At 43.3% G+C, this 20,964-nt stretch overlaps 1 protein-coding gene across 1 annotated transcript in view; it reads right to left on the bottom strand.

The window, feature by feature from the left end:
• CACNA1E (calcium voltage-gated channel subunit alpha1 E) overlaps window positions 1-20,964 on the bottom strand; it is a 378,426-nt gene that overhangs the window by 13,671 nt on the left and 343,791 nt on the right. Inside the window, exons 41-46 of the mRNA XM_054979594.1 lie at window positions 18,108-18,215; window positions 15,817-15,917; window positions 15,472-15,578; window positions 11,818-11,926; window positions 6,974-7,102; window positions 4,917-5,097 (exon numbers count right to left, since the gene is read on the bottom strand). Coding sequence (XP_054835569.1) covers window positions 4,917-5,097; window positions 6,974-7,102; window positions 11,818-11,926; window positions 15,472-15,578; window positions 15,817-15,917; window positions 18,108-18,215 — 735 coding nt within the window. The remainder of the gene's footprint in view (window positions 1-4,916; window positions 5,098-6,973; window positions 7,103-11,817; window positions 11,927-15,471; window positions 15,579-15,816; window positions 15,918-18,107; window positions 18,216-20,964) is intronic.

Genomic DNA, 20,964 nt, shown 5'->3' on the forward strand with positions numbered 1-20,964 from the left:
TTTGCATCCACCCCATGGTGACACTACTGACCCCATTGCAAAACAATCACATTACTTATGTGGCTACATATAACTTTCACAACAAAGGCAAAAGCAGCTCTATGGGGTGGATTGAAGATGCAAAAACAGCAGGGCGTGTGTCTATGCGTGAGGGTATAGCCACTATTCCCTGCATGCTGTGGTTGCAAAAAGAAAAGAGCCAGTGTGTGTGTCTGGGAGGCACAAGATCCAGAGGAGTTAGCTGTGTTAGTCTGTAGTAGCAAAATAGTAAAGAGTCCAGTTGCACCTTTAACCTAACCAACTTTATTGTAGCATAAGCTTCCGAGAGCCGCAGCTCTCTTCGTCAGATGCATGCATGCATCTGATGAAGACAGCTGTGGATCATGAAAGCTTATGCTACAAATAAGATGGTTAGTTTTAAAGGTGCTACTGGTAGGCACAAGACTCCCATCATAAGTGTGATACAAAGTCATCACGTGATGTGAAACAGAAGTAGTCTAGACAGGATGCAGGGTTTTCATCATAATTATACAAAATTCACTCTCCCCCAATCCACATGCCAACCCGCAAGTGTGACATGACATCTCCTGCTAGCCCCACCTGCCATGAATTATCCATCTGAGACCTTTTGGCTTGCTAACAGTAACCCTGAACACTCAGAGCCAAGTTACAAGTGACGCCTTGTAGCTTTTGTAAGATACAAAAGGGTGAGAATCCCTGATGTGGGCCTCACTGTGGTCCTTTCCATCTGCATTAGGATCATATAACACTGATGTTGCATTGCTTTTCTGCTGTCGGCAGAATTACAATGGACGGACGTACCACTGTGTTCTTAAAACAGCACTGAATTTCCCTTGCAATAATGTCATGCTCATCCAGCAGTGATGCACTTTGACCTCTCCCTCAGATTTGTGATCAGAGAGCCAATTTAGGAAACCCACCTGCTTGTTCACCTTCCTCCTCTGCCGCATGCTCTGCCCTGGCAGGAGGGCTTTCCTCTTGCATTTTCCACATAGATAATGCCATCAGGTCAGCTGCCAAAAAACTTTGCATCTTTCTTCTTTTTCAAATGTTTAAAGTTAACAGGAGTCTGGCGACACCTTACAAAGTTTCTTCCACATTAAACTTTTGTGGACTAGCATGTCTTTATTCCCTGCCTCCTCCAAAGAACTCAGGGTGGTGTACATGATTCCCCCTTTTCTATTTTGTTCTCACAGCAACCCTGTGAGGTAGGCTTGGCTGGGAGGCTGCTGAATTTCTTTAAACCTGGATCTCCTAGGTCCTAGTTGAACATTAACCACCATACCCCACTGGCTCTGTACAGTCCACTTCTATCTCTCTGGAATTATTTCACTGCAGTGTGCCAATGAAACTGAAACTTATAAGCAAGTATTCACAAGCCCCCCTGCCCCCTGTAATTTATGAGCTCATGCTCCATCCCACGTAATTTTTAATTGATATCGGCCATTTAATGAAACACGTCCTGTTTTTGCTTCCTCATTATAATCCCCCCGTTTATTCGTGTTTTCCCTTAATTGGTCTGTCATCTGTTGTTCACCAGTGGAACTGAAAAAAATATATATTAAAATCTCATACTTATAAGAAAAATAAACAAAATATTTATGAGCTCATGTAATTGCCACCCCCCCCCCCATGATTGTAATTCACTTTAATTAAATGTTTTCAAATCTTGTTTCCTCTTTGCAATGGCTGTTTTAAAATAGTGGGGAAGAGACCCAAGTTTTAAGACATTTAAAAATGGCTGGGCAACCAGACCATGGCCGATGTTACCAGCAAAGTCCCCCAACCCAACCACTCTTTCCGCAAGATGCATCAATAGCACTTTGCCAATCTATGGTGGACAGCTCAGTACGCAAATCCAAAAATATCACCACAGAACAGGTCTGTAAAAGGACAGAGGACAGCACAGAAATCACTGGATAATAATAGTTTGGCATCTTATTTCTCCTTAACAACTGTGTGAACAAATGATGACAGTCCTAGACCAAACAGCTAGTGTAAATGCAACCTTATTTCTTATTTTATTTATTTATTTATATCATATTTGTATTCCGCCCTCCCCACGAGCAGGCTCAGGGCGGATAACAACATTAAGAACATTTAAAACATTCCATATTAAAACATTTAAAAACATCATACAAAAATATCATACAAAAATAGCAGCACCCTTTTTCCTGACGGCGGCAATACAGTTAATAACAAATAATGCAACAGTACAATTGAACGTAGCAGCAGCTTGAGAACAGTGGTGGGCAGCTCTCATAGGGAGGGGGGTAGATGTTATATCCTCCAGCCAGCGGAGGCCCAGCCTCCACCATAAGCCTGGCGGAACAACTCTGTCTTACAGGCCAGGTGGAAAGATAGTAGATCCTGCCGGGCCCTGGTCTCAGTAGACAGAGCATTCCACCAGGTAGGAGCCAGGACTGAGAAAGCTCTTGCTCTAGTCGAGGCCAGGCGGGCCTCCTTGGAGCCAGGGACTGATAACAATTGCTTTCCTCCCGATCGGAGGGTCCTCTGGGGAATATATTTCTGCAGTTTTATTTCCCTTTCCTCCTGTTTGCCTGAATTTAGTTGGGGGGGGGGATGTCCCTGTGTTCTGCTTACATAATTCTATAAAGAGCAAAGTACGCTGATGGGTGTTATAGGAATGACTGAAAAAAGAAAAAAAAACTGATACCATAACTTACTCATTGTTGAAATGCTAGTTGACAGCCATAACGTTCCTGACCCAAAGTGAAATATTTGCGTTAATAACTAACTGTGGTATCAGAATGTTGTTTTTCCATTATTCTGCAAAATAGCAAATCTTGCACTTTAGGGACTGATCCAGAAAAGAGATTACCCTCCTTATCTTCAGTTTCTTAAATTGGGCACTGCTAATACACAGTCCTCAGAGTCCACCTTCACCATGAGAATTGTCAGGTGCATGCTTGTGATTTCCCTGATGGGACAAGTGTGTGGGGCCTGATTCAGACCACAGCACGAGGGTGTTTATGCACTCCCCCCCGCCCCCCCCGCCCAGTTTCCTTGGGCTGAAACAGGAGTGCTATTTGCTCTGTTGTGAAAACTCTCATATACCTCATTAGTACACTTGGAGTCCCCCACTGGGGCAAACATCACCACCCTACAGCTATTCCGAGTCAAGAAAATGGTGCAAGGGAGTGGCTGAAACTCCTTTTCCTCATATGTTGTCATTCAAATACAAAACCAGCCCCATGAACCTCAGATTTAAAGATGCTAGTGGGCAACTTGCAAGCACATGTAGATGGTGTAGACCCAAGGAAAATGTAACATTCAAACTTCTTGTATTAATACTTCTTATATTAAGAGAGTATTAATTGTCAGTAACAAGCTATCATGAAAGATAATCATCTTACAAGGGACACAGCCTCAGTGTAATAACAGCACAATCTCATGCAGAGTTACTCATCTAAGTCCATTGAGTTCAAGTAACTATGGTTAGTACCTTAAAGTAGTACCTTAAAGACCAACTAGATTTTCCAAGGTATAAACTTTTGAGAGTCAACCTCCCTTCGTCAGATATGAGTAGGAATGGAGAGCCCTGAGTCCTTATATCTCAGTCAGAAAATTAGCATCTGTAGTAAGAGAACTCTATGTCCCTGGATCTACTGACTCACAAAAACTTATACCCTGGAAAATCTTGTTGGTCTTTAAGGTGCTACTGGACTTGAACGTTGCTCATCTACTGTAGACCAACATGGCGATCCACCTGTAACTATATGCATCAGATTGCACTGAAAACATCCTACAATTTCTTGTGAACCTACAATGTTTTAGTATTTTACGAAGGGAGGAAGACAGACGGACAGAAAGACTCCAACTTGCCTTTCCATTTCGCAACTAATAACAGATACCTTTCCATCATTTCTGTAACCCTCTGATTACTCCCAACACAGAGGTCTGGGACATAAGATAGGAGAAATCAAGCAAGAGAAATCTGTATTTTAATTTCAAACTTCCCAAGGCCCTCTGAGATTTTATTTTATTTTTTAAAAAATGTTTACTCCGATAACCAAGGTCTTTGAGCAGAAAAGACTAAAATGTGGCCTGAACAGATTCTTGATTCAGATCTTATTTTAAAAGGATGCAGCTGTACGAAATGCCTAACTACAAAAAATTCCTGAAAGAATAACAGCTAATGCCCCAAAGTGTTTTTATTTTAAAAAGTCTACACAGTCCCAATGACTGACATCACTGAACCGCCTTGAGAACTCTGCCTGGCAACATGGCATAAAAAAGGTTTTGCATAAATCACATTCCAAAGAAACATAGTTGTATTTGTGTCATTAATTTCAGGGGGACTTAAAGGCAATTAGCTTTTTCCATTATTGGGATGGCTATTATTCTTGAAAATTACTGATATAATATACCCAATAATTTAAAATGTACTAAAAATGGTTGAAAATGGGCCTTAAAAAACCCTTTTTATTTTAGAAGGTAGCCATAATGGCTGGAACAATGTTTATTTTAATGGGCTGTATTCATTTTCTAGTATTTTATTTTTATTTTACTTCATTTATACCCTGCCTACTTGCCCAATGGGGACCCAAAGCAGCTTACATCATTCTTCTTTATTCTATTTTCCCCTCACAACCCTGTGAAGTAGGTTAGGCTGAGAGTATTACCCAAGGTCACCCAACGAGCATCTGTGGCAGAGTGGGGAATCAACCCTGGGTCTCCCAGATCCTAGACTGACAATATAGCCACTACACCATACTGCCTCTCTGAAACAGCCCTGGAGAAAGACAACTTTCCTGGCCTTTGTTGTGGAAGGTGATGAGACCAAGATGACATCAGAACTTTCAGCTACACTTCAAACTATATTAAAAAATGAATGCAAATATTCAACCCACTCCAATGCTACCTGTGCTTACCTGAGTCTGTGTTGAGGCGTCGCGAAGACAGGTGTAGTGCAGAATGGTAGCTGCGTCGTCGGGACTTGTAGGTGTTTTCACTGCTTTTTTCCATGGAGAACTCATCTAACCAGGAAGTGTTTGTCCGCTTGTCTCGGATAGTAGAAAATGAGCGTCTCATTGAGCCTGGATCTGTGACCACCTGGAACCGTATCCCATGAGAGCCATATAGTTAAAGCTTGGCAAGGACTTGGTGATGTACAGGAGGCAAATTTGCTATTATGGACGTTTATTAAAGTTTTTTTGTATGGACAACAGAAGTTACCTAGTTTGCCTACATTTATAGCTAGTATAGGAGTCCGGAGGAACATCTACTTAATTTTTCTGGCAGATAGGAACTGCCATATGCAGTGGAGTTATTACAAAACTGCCAACCTCAACAAAGGCCAGCATCACTATACTGTGAATTGTTTATCGGTTATATTTTTGTCTTCTATTTTATTTCCCTACCTATCATTTTAAAAAATCTGTTGTGATCTACTCAAGAATCCAGCCTACCATTTTTCTTATCGTCTTGATATCTTATTTACCTCTTTTGCTGTACCCATTCCCAGCTTATTTCCTGTTTGTTCTTATCTTAACTTCTCTATCACTTCCCTTCTCACTGATTCTGCCCTTCTGAATGAAAGCTTCAGCTTTAGCCTAAAATACTCATTTTACCTTCCACTATTCCTCTCCTGTGGAAGGATGATTGAAGCCCCATATCGAGAGGCAGAGGAACTTTGGAGTCTGATAGGAAATAGATTTGAAAATAGCTGTACAGGGATCCACAGAAGAGAAAAAACTTAACATGGCTGTCGTATTGGGGACCCTATTTTCAGTAGAAAGGCCGCATACAAAAGTTTTAAATAAATAAATATTGCCACTGTTCTCAGCCAGAAATGGATCAATAAAATGGCTAAAGGCTTCAAGTCTTTACCTCCCAAACAGGTAGTTTATGCAAGCAGTGTGGAGCTGACTAGGAATTCTTGTTACTAAATCCCCTTGGCGTGGTACAGCCCAATGGAGAGCCTTTAATGGCTGCCAAGTTTCATAGGCTCATGACTACAAACATGGGTATAGCTGATGTAGCTCAGCTCATCAAACCTGGTTATGAGACAGACAGACATAAGAAAACCAGCGGGACAGACAAAGAGATGGATCATGGCCAAGACTGACCAGGACAGGATGCTTGGCAGGAGTCATGAAGACAAGTATCTTAGGACAATGGAGAAGACTGGAAAGGGAAGTGGCCATTGTTCAGAAAAAGAAATACTTCCCAGGTGGCAGAGGGATTCTTCCACACTGTTGCCATCCTTGCTGCAACCAGCAACAGTCTTGGTTGAAGAAGGGCTGGAAGAGGATTCCCCAAGGTTCTGTTCCTCAGTTTCACTGTGGTCTTGGAAAAAAAGCTGATGGAGTAATTAGGGTGATAGTTGGGCTATTTGAGTTTAGTTCCCTGCACGGCCTTGAGCAAGTTACTAACTCGGCGTTTTCATTCTCCATGTCTTCAGTCTCGCTGAGCTAGTGGGCACTTCTAGAATGTGGAGAATATGGAGTGGGTGCCACCACAAGATGGCTGCCATAGGGTATGGGATTAATCACAAAATGGCTGCCACGGGGTCCTGGGATTAATCATAAAATATTGGGAGGTTGCAAGCCAAGCATCCTCTTACAATGGTGGCAACTGATCCTGAATGGAATGGAAGGCGATACCTCCAGGGTTCTTTTGAAGCATCTCCTCTCCACTGAGGTAGAGGGCAACTCGGACTGGCTCCCTGCTTTGGAGAAGTGACACTCAGTCTCAGAAGCAAACAGGCACTAGGAAACCCATCCATGGGCATTATGTTGGGGCTCACTGAGCTAGAGTTTCTCAAAGTCTAATTGCCCAGGCTCTTTGGTTCTAAGGGACTCAAGGAATGGGGAGGCAACTGGAATGCTTCTGGTTTTAGTTTAGCAAAAAGTCAAGCAACAACCTCCTGTGGGAAAGGATCACGTATCATTCTGGTCGTTCCAGCTGTTGTTTCACTTGGTTTTACCTGGGGATCCACAGTCAGGCGTGGCATGGAAGAGGCCCTCCCAGATACAGCTCGTTCCTGAGTGTCCACGGGGAGGTAGCTGCCACAGTTAGAGGGCTGCACTCTTTTAAACTCTCTAACCTCTGGCTCCTGGAAATAAACACACAGCCAAGCTCATGGGATTTGGTTTGATTATATTGCCTGCCTTTTCTGCCAGTGCCATGCTTCACCAATGTACTTAGGAACGGCCTTAGAAGAGGTGTATATATACCTGTGAGATCTTAGGAGGACAGTACATGTTTTATGCTAGCCCTGTAGCACTCATGTGTTGTTGTATGTGGGTGTGAGAGGGACTGTAATCTTCAGTGCAATAGGATTTAGAGTCGCACTACTAGTGACGAATGACACTTGCCTGGCATGTAAACAGACTCACGTGTATTCCTCCCTGTCCACTTGCCATTCACTTGCGCTCCATTTGATCAAGTGGAGAGCAAGTGAATGGCAAGTGAACAGGGAGGAACACACGTGAGTCTGTTCACTTGCCAGGCAAGGGTCATTCGTCACTTGTAGCTTGGCTGTCAGTCCTTGGGACTAAGGGTCACACTACTAGTGACGAATGACCCTTACCTGGCAAGTGAACAGACTCACGTGTGTTCCTCCCTGTTCGCTTGCCCTCCACTTGCTCTCCACTTGATCAAATGGAGCACAAGTGAATGGCAAGTGAACAGGGAGGAACACGTGAGCCTGTTCACTTGCCAGGCAAGTGTCATTCATCACTTGTAGCTTGGCTCTCAGCTACAGTTCAGTAATTTAGTAGGAAATTGGTACTTGGGTTTCAGCCTAGTGGAGCACTGAAATTCAGCCCACTCTTTCTTTTCCTGGATCTTTTCTTCCTGTATTCTGCCACCAGTTCAGGCTTAAATACTTTGTTAATGGCAACCAAGAGGAAACACTAGGCTGGGTTTCTGTATTTTGTCAGGTTTCTCTCTGGCTGCAAACCTCAAAAAGTTTGCATTTGCAGACATTCTATGGCTGTCCAATCTATGTTTTGTGGATTAATTTGCATGACATTTAAAGACAAATGCATCTTGTAGAGTTTCCCTTTGAAATCAGCAGAAGCTTTTCCAGGCATGCAAATTTTTGTGTGATGCCAATCTTTATCATTTCTCTGTAATGTACAATGGTGATAACCAACACTATTTTTTGTTGTTGTTGTCAGAGGCAAAAAATAAAATAAAAAAACAGCCAGAATGACATCACAAATTGAAAGCTTGGCCCCGTGAAAGGTCGCCTGCAGTTTCTCTTTGCAGGGTGAAGTGTGGAACAGTAACGAGGAGGCGTACTGTATGTGTGTGATACAAAATTTATGGATATAGTGTTACACACTCTGAGAAGCACACAGAGCGGACTAGAAAGGCACACTTAGGCAGCGCTTCAGTCCGGCAGGAGTCAGGCTGGCGCACACATGTGCACACACAGAGTCATATACACACAGAGACATTAATGCCACCGGCTGGAAAGGTGGGCGCATGTGTGGGTGGGCCAGAGGCATATGCTCACATTGGTGTGACATGATTCAACAGTTCAGATTGGACCATGGACACCTGCACTGAAGACGAGATGGACACAAACCCAGAAGCATCATATACCGTCGTTCAGCCTTGGTAAGACACCCAAATGAAATGATTACTTAATGAGAGGAAATCAACCTGCAGAAAGACCACCAGCATCAATAGTTTTCATACATACAGAAGGTCACATTTTCAACTAATTTATGTTACAAATTACTACAGGTCCTAGCAGCCTGATGATCTAGCTTGTTTAGTAAAAGATAGTGTACTTTTTTACACTTTTACAAAAGATGCCTGTTTGTAACACAGAAAAGAATTACAAGGATGTAACAAAATCTTCCATTTGTGCTTATCCATCAATTACTTCCCAACTGCTGGAATACTCTTGGTGTCAGACAGGCAAGCCAGCCTGTCTGCCATACCTGCCTGTCATACATTGTTATTTTGAGAATAAAGTAGTCCATTTTAGGAGCAGCTGTTGGTCTTTTTCTTTATACTTCATAACAACAACAGTAACAATACTTTAGTGAGTAAAGCACTGTCAAGTCGCAGCTAACTTATGGCAACCCCTGCTGGTGTTTTCAAGTCAAGAGACGTACAGAGGTAGTTTGTTGTTGCCTGCCTCTGCAAGAAGTCTGTATTCTTCATCTTGTGGCTTACTGGTGGTGCCCAGCCCCCAAGTGGCTCATCTCTCTCCTACCAGGTCAAGGGCTTCCTCTGTGGTGGCTCTATCCAGGTGGAATGCTCTCCCCAACAATATGCCTGCCCTGCAGGACCTGTTTAAGTTTCACAGAGCACACAAGGTGGAATTGTTTCAGCAGGCTTTTAACCAGCAGTGATATATCATGGAATCTTTGCCACTTTTTTTTTTACTATTGGTTATAGTTGTGGGACCCCCTTAATTATAGAGATGGTTTTAGTTTTAACATATAATATTTATTGTTTTTAATTGTTTTTAATGTTGTAAATTGCTTCAGGCCTCGTTCAAGGGAGAGGAGGTATAAAAAAATCTAATAAACAAATAAATTAGCTACCCTGGTGGTCTCCCATCCAAATACCAATTAGTGCTGACCCTACTTAGCTTCTCAGATCTGATGAGATTGGGCTAGCCTGAGCCATCCAGATCAGGGCAACAATACTTTACAGAGTCCATATTCCGAATGGGAGAGGCCTGACCGATAAAAAATTCCCTCTTAGTGGTGAACTCATGAAAGCAATGTGATGGTTGGGCATGCTGCTGAATGTACAGTGGCCACTATAAGCTATTAACCAGAGAGGCACTTGCTGGGGCTATGGAACAGTTCCCCAGCCTTCTGTTTTATTATGTTCCACATAATAATACGCAGGGCTCATTTCGAGAGGGAACGCGCAGGAACACAGTTCTGGCAGTTCCCCAAAGAGGTCACATGTCAGGTAGCCCCGCCCACCTGACTCTCGGCCATTTTGGGCCCGTTTCAGCCTGGACTGGGGCTGAAATGGCCCAGATCGGGCCTCTGATAGGTGGTGGATTACTCTCCCACTCAGCAGCAGCCCGATCCTCACCATTTTGGGCCCCTTTTCGGCCATTTTCAGCCCCTTTTTGCTATTTTGGGCCCAATTTTGGCCCTGAATGGCCAGGATTGGGTCCAAAACAGCCATGATAGGTGATGTCAGGGGGCGTGGCATATGCAAATCAGTTATGCTAATGACACACTTCTGGCACTGTCAAGGGGTGTGGCATATGCTAATGAGTTATGCTAATGAGTTCCTCCAGCTCTTTTTCTACAAAATGACCCCTGATAATATGAATGGGAATTAAAGGTTCCTGCCATCGGCCACCTGGTGCCGTCTGCTAATACATATTTTGGCCATCTCCCCATACAATAAGTCATCAACTTTTCAACTGGATACTGTTTTGCTTCTGTCCCTATACCTACAATCCGACTCCAGTTCTGGATCATTTGCTCCAGAGGGGAACCTGGGGCAGCAGCCTCCGATCGCTTGTTTCCTCGGTTCCCCATCTCCTCTCTCTTCCCTAATCTCGGAGTCACGGAGCAATTAGATCAACTTCTTTCAAAAAGCTTGCTTAGGGATTATTCCAGTTGCTGATCTACCTCCAGATACTGCAGCTCTTCAGCTTGGCTGCTGTTTGCTTCCTGGTTATCCTGTTGCAGATCACCCTAAGGAATGGCAGCTCACGTCTGGAGTCGGACCAGCCATAAGAAAGCCAGTGTGGTATAATGGTTAGAATGTTGGCTAAGGAAGGACTTGGGAGAATTCAAGTTCAAATTCCCATTCTGCCATGAGCTCACTGGGATGATTTTGCAACAACCGCTCATTCACAGCTTATCTCCATAGGGTTATTCTGAGAATAAAAATCAGTGGACCTTGCATGCTACCCTGGAAGGAGGATGGGCTAAAACATAATAAGTAAATAACAGTGTGTGTGAGTATGTGGACTGGGTCCTCCTCTTGTCCTATATTTAAAAAATCCCTATGTTCTCCGCTCTAATTTTGTAGTCCTGTTTTATTGCACTGTTGATGCTATGTATTATACTGCTCTGCTTGCATTGTTTTAATTGTGTAATCCACCTTGAATCTCAGTGAGCAAGCTAGAATATAAATGAAGTAGATATAACTAACTAACTAGCTAACTAACTAAATAGTATACTTGCGTGTAATTATCAATGACGAAATGGTCAACAGAACTTTGTGGTGCCTGTACAATTATCCGGATAGTTGTATGTTCAATCCAGACCACCGTGCATCCTCTCGGAACCAATCCTAATAAACTAACTAATAAATAAATAATATTTATTTAACCTCAAGAGAATTGGTGCGTCAATATTAAATCATCAGGTGCTGGAATGATTTGTGGAAGCACCTTCCTGTGAAGGAATTGTAAACTAAGTTTTTTTTCCCTTGGATCATATTGCTGTTGTTTGAGGATTTCACTGTGCATTGAGTGCTTCTTGGAGCAGAAACATAACCTATCTGTTTTATATATAAAGGGAGTTGAAGGCAGAAGAGACCTTGGTCCTGTGCCAGTGTTGCACAGAATGGTTTTTGGGAATCATTGGCAAGAAATCCATACATATTGTTGCCATGGTGAGAATATTTTCAGGGCATAACAGGCTTCCTAATATCTACAGGGAAAGAGAAGGGTTTAGTTCAGAGAGGTACCATGTACACGCTTGAAATCCAGAAAGCTCTTCAAACACACACTAGAAGTATATAATAGTACACTGGAAGCACCTGAAAGCAGCGCAAGGTGGGACAGCAAAAGAGGCATTGAGATATAGTGCACTGATTTACCAGAGACTGCTGCTCCTGATATTCCCCATGGGTTGGATCCATGCAAGCCAACTGGAATATCTCTTGGGGAGAGAGTGGACTCAAGGAGGGGAACCCGCTCCGGCTGCTCCTGTAAAGATATTCCCACTTCAAATGAGAGGAGAAGACAACCACCGTGCTGGTTACTACTCTCACCCCCACCCCCAAGAAAATCTAATCTCATTTCATGAAGCTCCAAGAATGAGCACTCCTTCCATGAAAAAAACTATAACTGTACAAAAATTTAGAAGTTATTGTTTGAAACCTACTAGCCAATACAAATATGTCTAGAAAAGATAGCGCCCTACCAATAACTCTAAATGCAAGCACTTCTGATAACTTTTTTTTGGAGGGAAGGGCTACATTTTTAAAGCTATTTGGGAACAGAAATGACAGATTCCGAAGAAACATGTATGGATAAAAGCACTGATGAAAGCAAATGGCCTTTGTTTGCAAGCAATATTTACAGCGCTCTGAGAATGCATGTCTGAAGATGGCTGTAATGCATGAGAAATGGTTAGGCTCTGCACAGCCTGGGACCCAGACAGAGAAGGTAATGCTTTCCCCTATATCACCCTCCCTCTAGAACCTGAGATCTAGCCTAGAAGCATCCTCAGTCAAATTGCCAAATACTAGGCAGAGTGCCTCATCTTCTCAGCGACTCTTATCTTGCAAAATTATCCTCCGAAGGAAACTTGCCCCATTCACATCATTGCAGTTAATCTTATGATTTCAGTGTTGCCAAGTCTTTTGAACTTTATGCCTGGTCTGCTTTTTTAAAAAGAAAATACTTACTAAGCGTCAAAAGGGGGCAGATAAAAGGAAAGAATGAATACTTTGCTCTTCTGTGTTGCCTTTAATGCAGCATTCCCAAGAGAGGCAGGTATAAAGCACTCATTCTGAAGTCGTCACTTGGTGTCAGGTTGGATCTAAACTTTGGTTCCCATTCATTCCGTCCACAAAATGGAACTTTTCTGCCCTTTCCTCACTGCAGCCTACTGTGTTCTCCAAAATGATTCCCTGGTTCCTCGAAGGGAGCAGCATTTTAGTGAGCTCTGTGGGCTGCAGTGAGAGCGGGGAGGCAGAAAAGTTCCATGGATTTAGATCCAGTCCTATGTGTTTCTGCATACATGGCAAGTTGTTTCTGTACATTCATACTTTGCACTAACTTGGCAAATGTGTTCATAAAAACATGTAGTCATATATAGTCACATACTTCAAGGGTCTGGTTTTGCTGTCACTTAATGCCTATAACCAGCCTTCAGACTAAATCATCTTCTGACTGAAGAATCTTTATGATCCTGCAGAGGTTTATAAAGATGTAGCAGCAGTGGAGCTTCTCTCATCCTAAATGGCTGTCTGACCATTGTTTATGGATTCCTCTCAAGCTTTCCATTCCACACATCCTCTGCTGTCCCTCATCTGCCTCTGCCCTGCTCAGTTTCTTGGCCACCACCCCACAGCTCTTCATAGCATATCATCAGAAGGTATTTCCCACTACACAGGGATCCAGCATGTCCTTAGTGATGCATACAGAGAGCATGAAATTGGAAACCAGCAGTGACAATGAGGACTAGAATGCATATAAATAAACAATGGTCAGACAGCCATTTAGGATGGGAGAAGCTCCACTGCTGCTCCATCTTTATAAACCTTTGCAGGATCATAAAGATTCTTCAATCAGAAGATGATTTAGTCTGAAGGCTGGTTATAGGCATTAAACTTTTGGTTGGTTTTGAATTAGTTTTCTGCAAACAATGGAGGCTACGCACTTAAGTTGCTTGATGTCTCATCTGGCACAGTGACCTAACTGAATAGGTAAACTTCCTTCATGGAAAAGCATAGTGGAAGATACCTTGTGAGGCAGGCAAAAACTCTGCTTATGGACTTTGACATGGGAGGGGATAGCTGCTTCAGACATGCGAGTCATCTCTCAGTGCTGTAGTCATCTAATGTTGAAACTGTGTGCATGAATGAGCCCCCTAGAATATTCCTGGAAATTGTAGGGATACTGTTGATTTTTAGTGGAAGCCTGCTAATGTTCCAGGTTGCCCTAATTTAAGATCACAGTCTCAGAGAGGTGTTTAACTTTGGCTCAAAGTGTTTACATACCAGATGAAAGGTCAAAATACATTTGCTTAGAACAGCAAAAAACAAAACAAAAAAAACCCAAAACCAAAAACTTGGGCCATCCTGGCTAATGTGTCACTAGCCACAATACTACATAATCAATTTACTCGATATTTTCAACTGAAATCTTCGTGCTAATATAACATTCAAGCCATAAGCCAAAGCAAGGATAGCGTTAAAGCAAACCTTTCCCATGATGTCCTATCATCGTGCCCGGCCCCTATGGTGGAAAGAAGTTCTATACAGGTAGGAGGTTCTTTCAGCAATATTTTTATTCATGACTACATTTCAGTTGGAAAAATGTTATCAACAACATTTTTTCTGTTCTGACAAGGAATGGCAAATAGAAGTCTGGCTGACTATCTAGCCTTGACTTGGAAAAAACGTGGAAAGAGCAAGAAGTGGTTTTCTGACTTCTTGTTTATTTATATGCATTCTAGTCCTCATTGTCACTGCTGGTTTCCAATTTCATGCTCTCTGTGTGCATCACTAAGGACATGCTGGATCCTTGTGTAGTGGGAAATACCTTCTGATGATATGCTATGAAGAGCTGGTGTGGGGTGGTGGCCAAGAAACTGAGCTACTGAATCTGCAAGTTTGGGGTTTAATCTCACCTCTGCCATGAGCCCACTAGTTGGCCACAGACAAGCTACTCCTCTCTGCCTCAGGGCCTAATTACATGTTACATTTTCCACAGGGACATCCGTGAGTTGAGAGGCATGTTAGTGCCATGCTATGCTAATTAGGTGTGTGGTAAGCACAATTTGGATTGGTCCTATGGTAATAATAATAGTAATAACATTCGATTTATACACCACCCTTCAGGATAACTTAATGCCCACTCAGAGCGGGTTTACAAAGTATGCCATTATTATCCCCACAACAAAACACCCTGTGAGGTGGGTGGGGCTGAGAGAGCTCCAGAGAGCCATGACTAGCCCAAGGTCACCCAGCTGGCTTCAAGTGGAGGAGTGGGGAATCAAACCTGGCTCTCAAATCGAATCGAATCGAATACCTTTATTGGCATAACAAACCTGGCTCTCAAGATTAGAGTCCTGCGCTCTGTGTCGAGAAAGTTCCCGCGCTTGCCTAGGAAGAATGGAACTTTATAATGTGCCACTCCACCAAATTCCAGGAAAAAACAGAATGTTTAGTGGGGCCCTCATCTGCAACAGGGGGAATAATAACACTGACCTTCCCTACAGAGTTGTTGTAAGGATTACAAAAAAGATAAAACATTTGAAGTGCTTTGAACATTTGAAAGCTCTATATGAATGCCAAGAACAATATTTATGTATACCCAAGATTGCCCCCATTCCATAGAATCAGGCACTTGCCTGGTAATTATCAAGACTTTTAAATCAGTTTCAAGTTCTCTTTCTCTGCCAGTTCTTTCTACTACGCCTTTTTGTCTTTAGTAACCCTTCAAAGAACAAGGCAACAGCAGGCAGAATACAAATGCCAGCAGGAGGGACAAGGGCTGCTTACGTGACTCTCTGCACTTACAGTCCTGAAAGTGTATCCTGCTGGAGGTAAGGCGAAGCTTTGGCATTAGAAATGATCTCCTGAGGAAGAGAGGATGGCTCCATGCGCTGGAACATGGGGGCATTTTTCTGCAGGAGAAAAGCAAAAAGAGCCTCATTTGAAGGAAAGGTTTCATATTCATCTGCTGCATTTCTCCAAAAAGGACTCAAGGCAGGGGTTAGAGTACTATTTAAACCCATAATAAAACAGAGGTCATAAAAATAAAATTGTCATCAGATGACAAAACACCACTTCTCGAGCCAAACCCTAAAAGCCAGAATGTCAGAGAATACAAGTTGCCTTTAATTCTTGAACTTATCATCTTACCTGTTCTTCTAGCTGCTGCCTTTGTTTTTTAGCTTTACTCTGCTTGTAATAGTCCATTATCATCATGGCTGCATAGATCTTGCCAACGGTCAAGTCGGTTGCTAAAAGTAACAGGCAGCATTCTTAGGTTTGAAGCAGATGTTTACAGAGCAGTAACAGGTTAATAAAAGGCTGAATAATTCACTATGAGGCAAACTGCACATTAACAAAAACTGACCCATTTTGAGTGGGTTAGTGGTGAATGGGTGCTGCTTAATCCTTTCTGCTCCAGCCCCATTTGCTGTACAAAGCACCACCAGCTGCTCTTTGAACCCCTCCTTCACTCCTATGGGTACTAAGGATATGATTGCATACATTTGGAGTCCAGGAGCAGAGATGGGCACGAACCGAAATATGAAGCAAAATTAAGCATGAATCAGGCCGGTTCGTGGTTTGCGAACCACGGTTTGTCAGATCCCATTTCTGACAAATGGCCATGAACTTTAGGCTGGTTCGTTTGGCTCGTCACACTGGCAGCCTGGTGCCAATCAATTGGTTTCCTTGGCAACAGGGGATGGACTTCCTGCAGACCTTCTGCTGACCCGGAAGTAACGTTTTCACGAACCAAATGAACCAGTTTGCGAACCAGGGGCACATTTGTGAAAGTTCGTGGTTTGTGAAATTTGACGAACCATGAACCACATGGTTCGGTTTTTTTCCAGTTCGTGCCCATAGGAGCACAAAAAGCAGCTTGTGTGTGGGTGGGTGCACATGCGCTACTTGGAGCCGAAAAGGCTAGTATGGAAAATATTCACAACCTCTTGCCCACTTGCTGCTTCTCCATTCCTTTTGAAGCTGTATTTCTTCAGGAAAAAAAAGTGGCTATTGGAGCATTAACCATAGTTTTAAATAATGCGTGGTTTCTCCCAATGAATTATGAATTGAACAATTTAGCATCTAGAGGGATCCAGTTTATTCTTCAAAATCCCATCTTTCATTTTTGAAAAAAGGTGCATGTTTCTACTGGCCTTCATGGTCAACGTGGCCAAACTGGTAGAGTGCTTTGATATTTTAGCTGTTTTAATTGTATATCTTTTTTTTTTTGTATTTAGGACTAATGCAGGGTACACATCTGAACAAATTCATGCAGGGAGCCCTGCAGATCTAACACCATCTTCTTACAAATTATAGTTTGAAAACTGAGAATCAGACTTGGGTGGGGGGGAGCACCATCCTCCCCCTTAGGAGATTTCCACTTCAGTTGCTTGCCCCAAACTGGATGATATTAAGGGCTTGGATTTCCCTCCCTCACTTCTCTACAGCATCGTGGTGCCTCTGTATATCTCCTAGTCTTATTCCGGCTTTGCTGCATTCTTTCCAAAAGCTGCTTAATCATAATCCTTTTGGGATGTCGATTAGTGATAAAAACAAACAAACTGGAAAAGCCTCCTCCCCAATTGCAGTGCCGGAGAATAGCTGCCACAGGGGACTGGAGTAGAGAAAATTGCCACTGAGCTGAAATGGCAGCTGTAGTGGCAATGGGGAACCACAGACAATTGTTGTCATGTGGCAGTGCCCTTAGACACTGGGATCCCCCTTCCATGTTTTGTTATGCACTACTGAAAACCGTGGTTAAAGCAAGCCAGAACCTCTCCCGAAACAGCAATTTGAACAATTGCTTCAGGTAAGTTTGCAAGCCATGGTTACCATGTTCCCTGATCTGCATAGATAATGGCCTGCCTTGAGGAACATGTAATTCAAACCCATGGTTAATTCAGAAGGGTTGGTAGGGGAGGAGGGAATGGGAGAGAAAGTATTCATGAGTCTAGATGCCAATTCACAAACTGCAAGTTGCAGGAAAATGCTGATAACGTCTGTTTTGGCTTGCAATATGCAAAGTGACGTTCTTGATGTCTGCATAGCTCCCTTCATTCTGAAGATATGAGAAAGCCTAAGTCTTTGTCCACAGCGTGATAAAAGTTGTTGACAGGAAACTGCTAAACAAAGCTAAGACAGAAAAGAACGTGGGATTTGGATGTGTTTAAAAAAAAATTCTCCAGTTATTTGTGTTCTTGATTTTTTAAGTATGGATCCCTGTCTTGAAGTCTTCAGATAGCAAAAACTAGAAGTTCAAATATGTAAATAAACTGCATGCTAAATAAGTCAGACTCAGGGAGAAAAGGAATTTGATATTAATTTCCTCCTCTGCTTTTTATAATTAGGCATACGGCACCTTGTTTCTTCCAGTCTTCCCTACCCCACTCCTGTCCCCGGGGTACCTGGCAGCCTTGATCATTCATGCAATGACTCACTTTTTGGCATGGGCACCAATAGATCTAGCATCTTTTGTGAAAGGTGAGGCCAGATGGTCAGAATCTCCTTCTGGAGCTCAGAGTCCAACTGCTGCCAGTCTGCACCACCTAGAGGAAAGCAGGTCAAAAGGAGTCAGCCAAGAAAGCAAGGTCACAAGGGTTAATTACTTATCCCATTCCCTTCCCAAAAGCTTAGAGTGATATGCACAGGGTACATCGTTTTTATCTTCACAATAACCCAGAAAAGTAGAAGAGCAAGATTCAGGGTACCTTAAAGACCAACTAGATTTCCAGGGCTTGAGTTTTTGAGAGTCAGAGCCAGGGCCGGCGTGCCCATAGAGGCCAGGTAGGTGGTGGCCTCAGGCGCGAGGGTCCTGGAGAGGTGCCAGAGGGGGTGTCAGGGGCAGAGGCACGCGCTGCGGAGCTGACGTGGCTGGCCCGCAGCTGCTGCAGCCAGCCCCGTACTGCTGCCGCCGCTGCCGCCACACGACCCAGCCGGGCGCAGCAGCCACGAGCTGCTGCTGGGGCAGCGTGCACAGCGCGGAGCAGCCTCTGCCCGCCACCCCAGCCATCCACTGGCGAATGACCCCGGCTTGCGCTGTGCGATGATGTCATCACGCACAGTCTGTGGTGTGCGCACGCGCTGAGTGCACGCACGCAGGGATTGCCACAGGTGCCAGAAACCCTGGCGCCAGCAGTGGTCAGAGCTCCCTCTGTCAGGTACATATCTGATGAAGGGAGCTCTGACTCTTGAAAGCTCAAGCCTTGGAAATCTAATTGGTTTCTAAGGTGTTCCTGGACCTGACTCTTGTGCTTCTACTGCAGACCAACATGGTTACCCACCAGAAACCAGAAAAGTAGATTAGGCTGGAAGAAAATAATTTCCCAGTGAGCTTCATAGCTAAGCAGAGATTTCAAATCCAGGTCTAAATCTGACAACTGTATTGTTATGCCACCTCTCCCCGAAGGTGCTCAGGATCATGTACATGTTTCTCTCCTCTTCCATTTTGTCACCGTAACAACCCTGTGAGGTAGGCTAGGTTGAGTGAAAGTGACTGGGCATTCAATGAGCACTGAGGCTGAGTGGGGATCTGAACCTGGGTCTTTTATGTACTATTTATACAATACCGGAGAGAAAAGGCTCAATAAAAGCAAAAGGGGTCCAATAGAAAAATCACAAACATTAGCAGAAGTCCTCAAATGAAGCTGCCAATTAGAACCAGCTCTTAATCTGGTGATGGTACAGTGTCCTTGAACATCAGTGCAAAGACAGGGACAAGCCTGGAATTTGAAGGTTCTTCTTGGGCCGGGTTTTGGAGCTTCTGAGCACTTCCAAAGCTTAGTGATGACATGGGATAAAAGAAGAGGGGCCAAGGCTCATGGCAACCAAAGCCAACCAACATGTGTGAGCCTCTGGATACACACATTTCAGAGTGATGTAGATTCCCCTCACAGTGCTTGATTGTGCGTCAAAGGATACCCCCTAGGTATAGATTTGGTAACATCTGGCAGGATGAGCACAATGTGTTCTAGTCAAGCCCCTGAGTCTTTCCCTCCAGTTTTGCAGTGCTGACATGTTTTCTTTCTCCATATGAGGCTTTCACACCCAAATCACCTCAGAGAGGAACAACAGGTGTCAAAATCTGTTTCTTTCTAGGTTGAAAATCAAATTCAAGCAATGGGAATGTAAAAGAATGTTCACAGGAAAGACTTTAACCGACCTAATTTTTTTCCTCAGAGACTTAACACAGAACTTTCAATTTCTTTTGTACCCATTGCCCGTCCCTCATTAAAGATCCTATTCCCGCTCCATTCCACGCAAGCCTTCTGTTATCCTATGCTCATTCTGGTTGCTCCATTCAGGCTCTGATCCTAAGTCCATCCCACACAGACCTGCTGCTGTCCCATTCCCCTCCCCGCCACATACTTTACTGTAAATAGATTTTAGGTCAGATTAAGATGGATGCAAATGGAAGAATAGACCTGCCCAGGCCAAACCAATGTGAAGGATTTGTTCATGTTCCTAGTCAAATAGCGAGGGGAGCTGAAACATTTCTATAGCACTTAGAACACAGGTTCTTACCTGCCTTGTGAAGCCATCTTTGCAAATGGCAGTACGCACTATTTTATTATTTGATTTAAAATTTTCTATTCTGCCTTTCCACTCAAATAGCATTGAATATTCAAGTATTAAAGGTTAAAATGGCATTTAAAGTATTTATACGATTCAATAAAAACATGTAAACATACAAACACATTACCACTAGGTAGGAGGGCAATAAGAGTTACTGGCAGTGTGACAAGCAAAAAATATTCACCTTCTGGCAGAAGACAACAGCAAAGGAAGACAGATGAATCTCCCTGGGGAGGGAGTTCCAAAGTTTCAGCGCCATGATTGAGAAGGGCCTTTCTCGGGATGGCACCCATCTAGCCTCAGTTGGCAGGAGTACCCAAAGCAAGGCCTCAAAAGATGACTTGAATGGATGGGTAGGTTTATATGGGAGAAGGTGGTCCTTAAAATATGTGAGTCCCAATCCATACAGGGCTTTAAAAGTCAACTAGCAAGAATCAATGCCCTTGAGCATCAGGTAGAGTATCAGCGTGTTTAAAAAATAAGCATAAATGTGCAATATACATAACACATACATATATGCATACACAAAAACATACACATATCATACAGACTTTTATTCATGCATATATGTATGCGCGTATGTGTGTCTATGGATAGATGCTATACTTTCATTCCACTTTGTTCATTGCAAAACTGTTCTTCATTCACAAGGCCATTCCTCTGATGTTTGGCACTTTCTGCACACTGAAAGACATTGCTCTTGTGTGAACAGAAAGTACCTAG

This window comes from Eublepharis macularius, chromosome 5, assembly GCF_028583425.1.
Source record: "Eublepharis macularius isolate TG4126 chromosome 5, MPM_Emac_v1.0, whole genome shotgun sequence".
Lineage (NCBI taxonomy): Eukaryota > Metazoa > Chordata > Lepidosauria > Squamata > Eublepharidae > Eublepharis > Eublepharis macularius.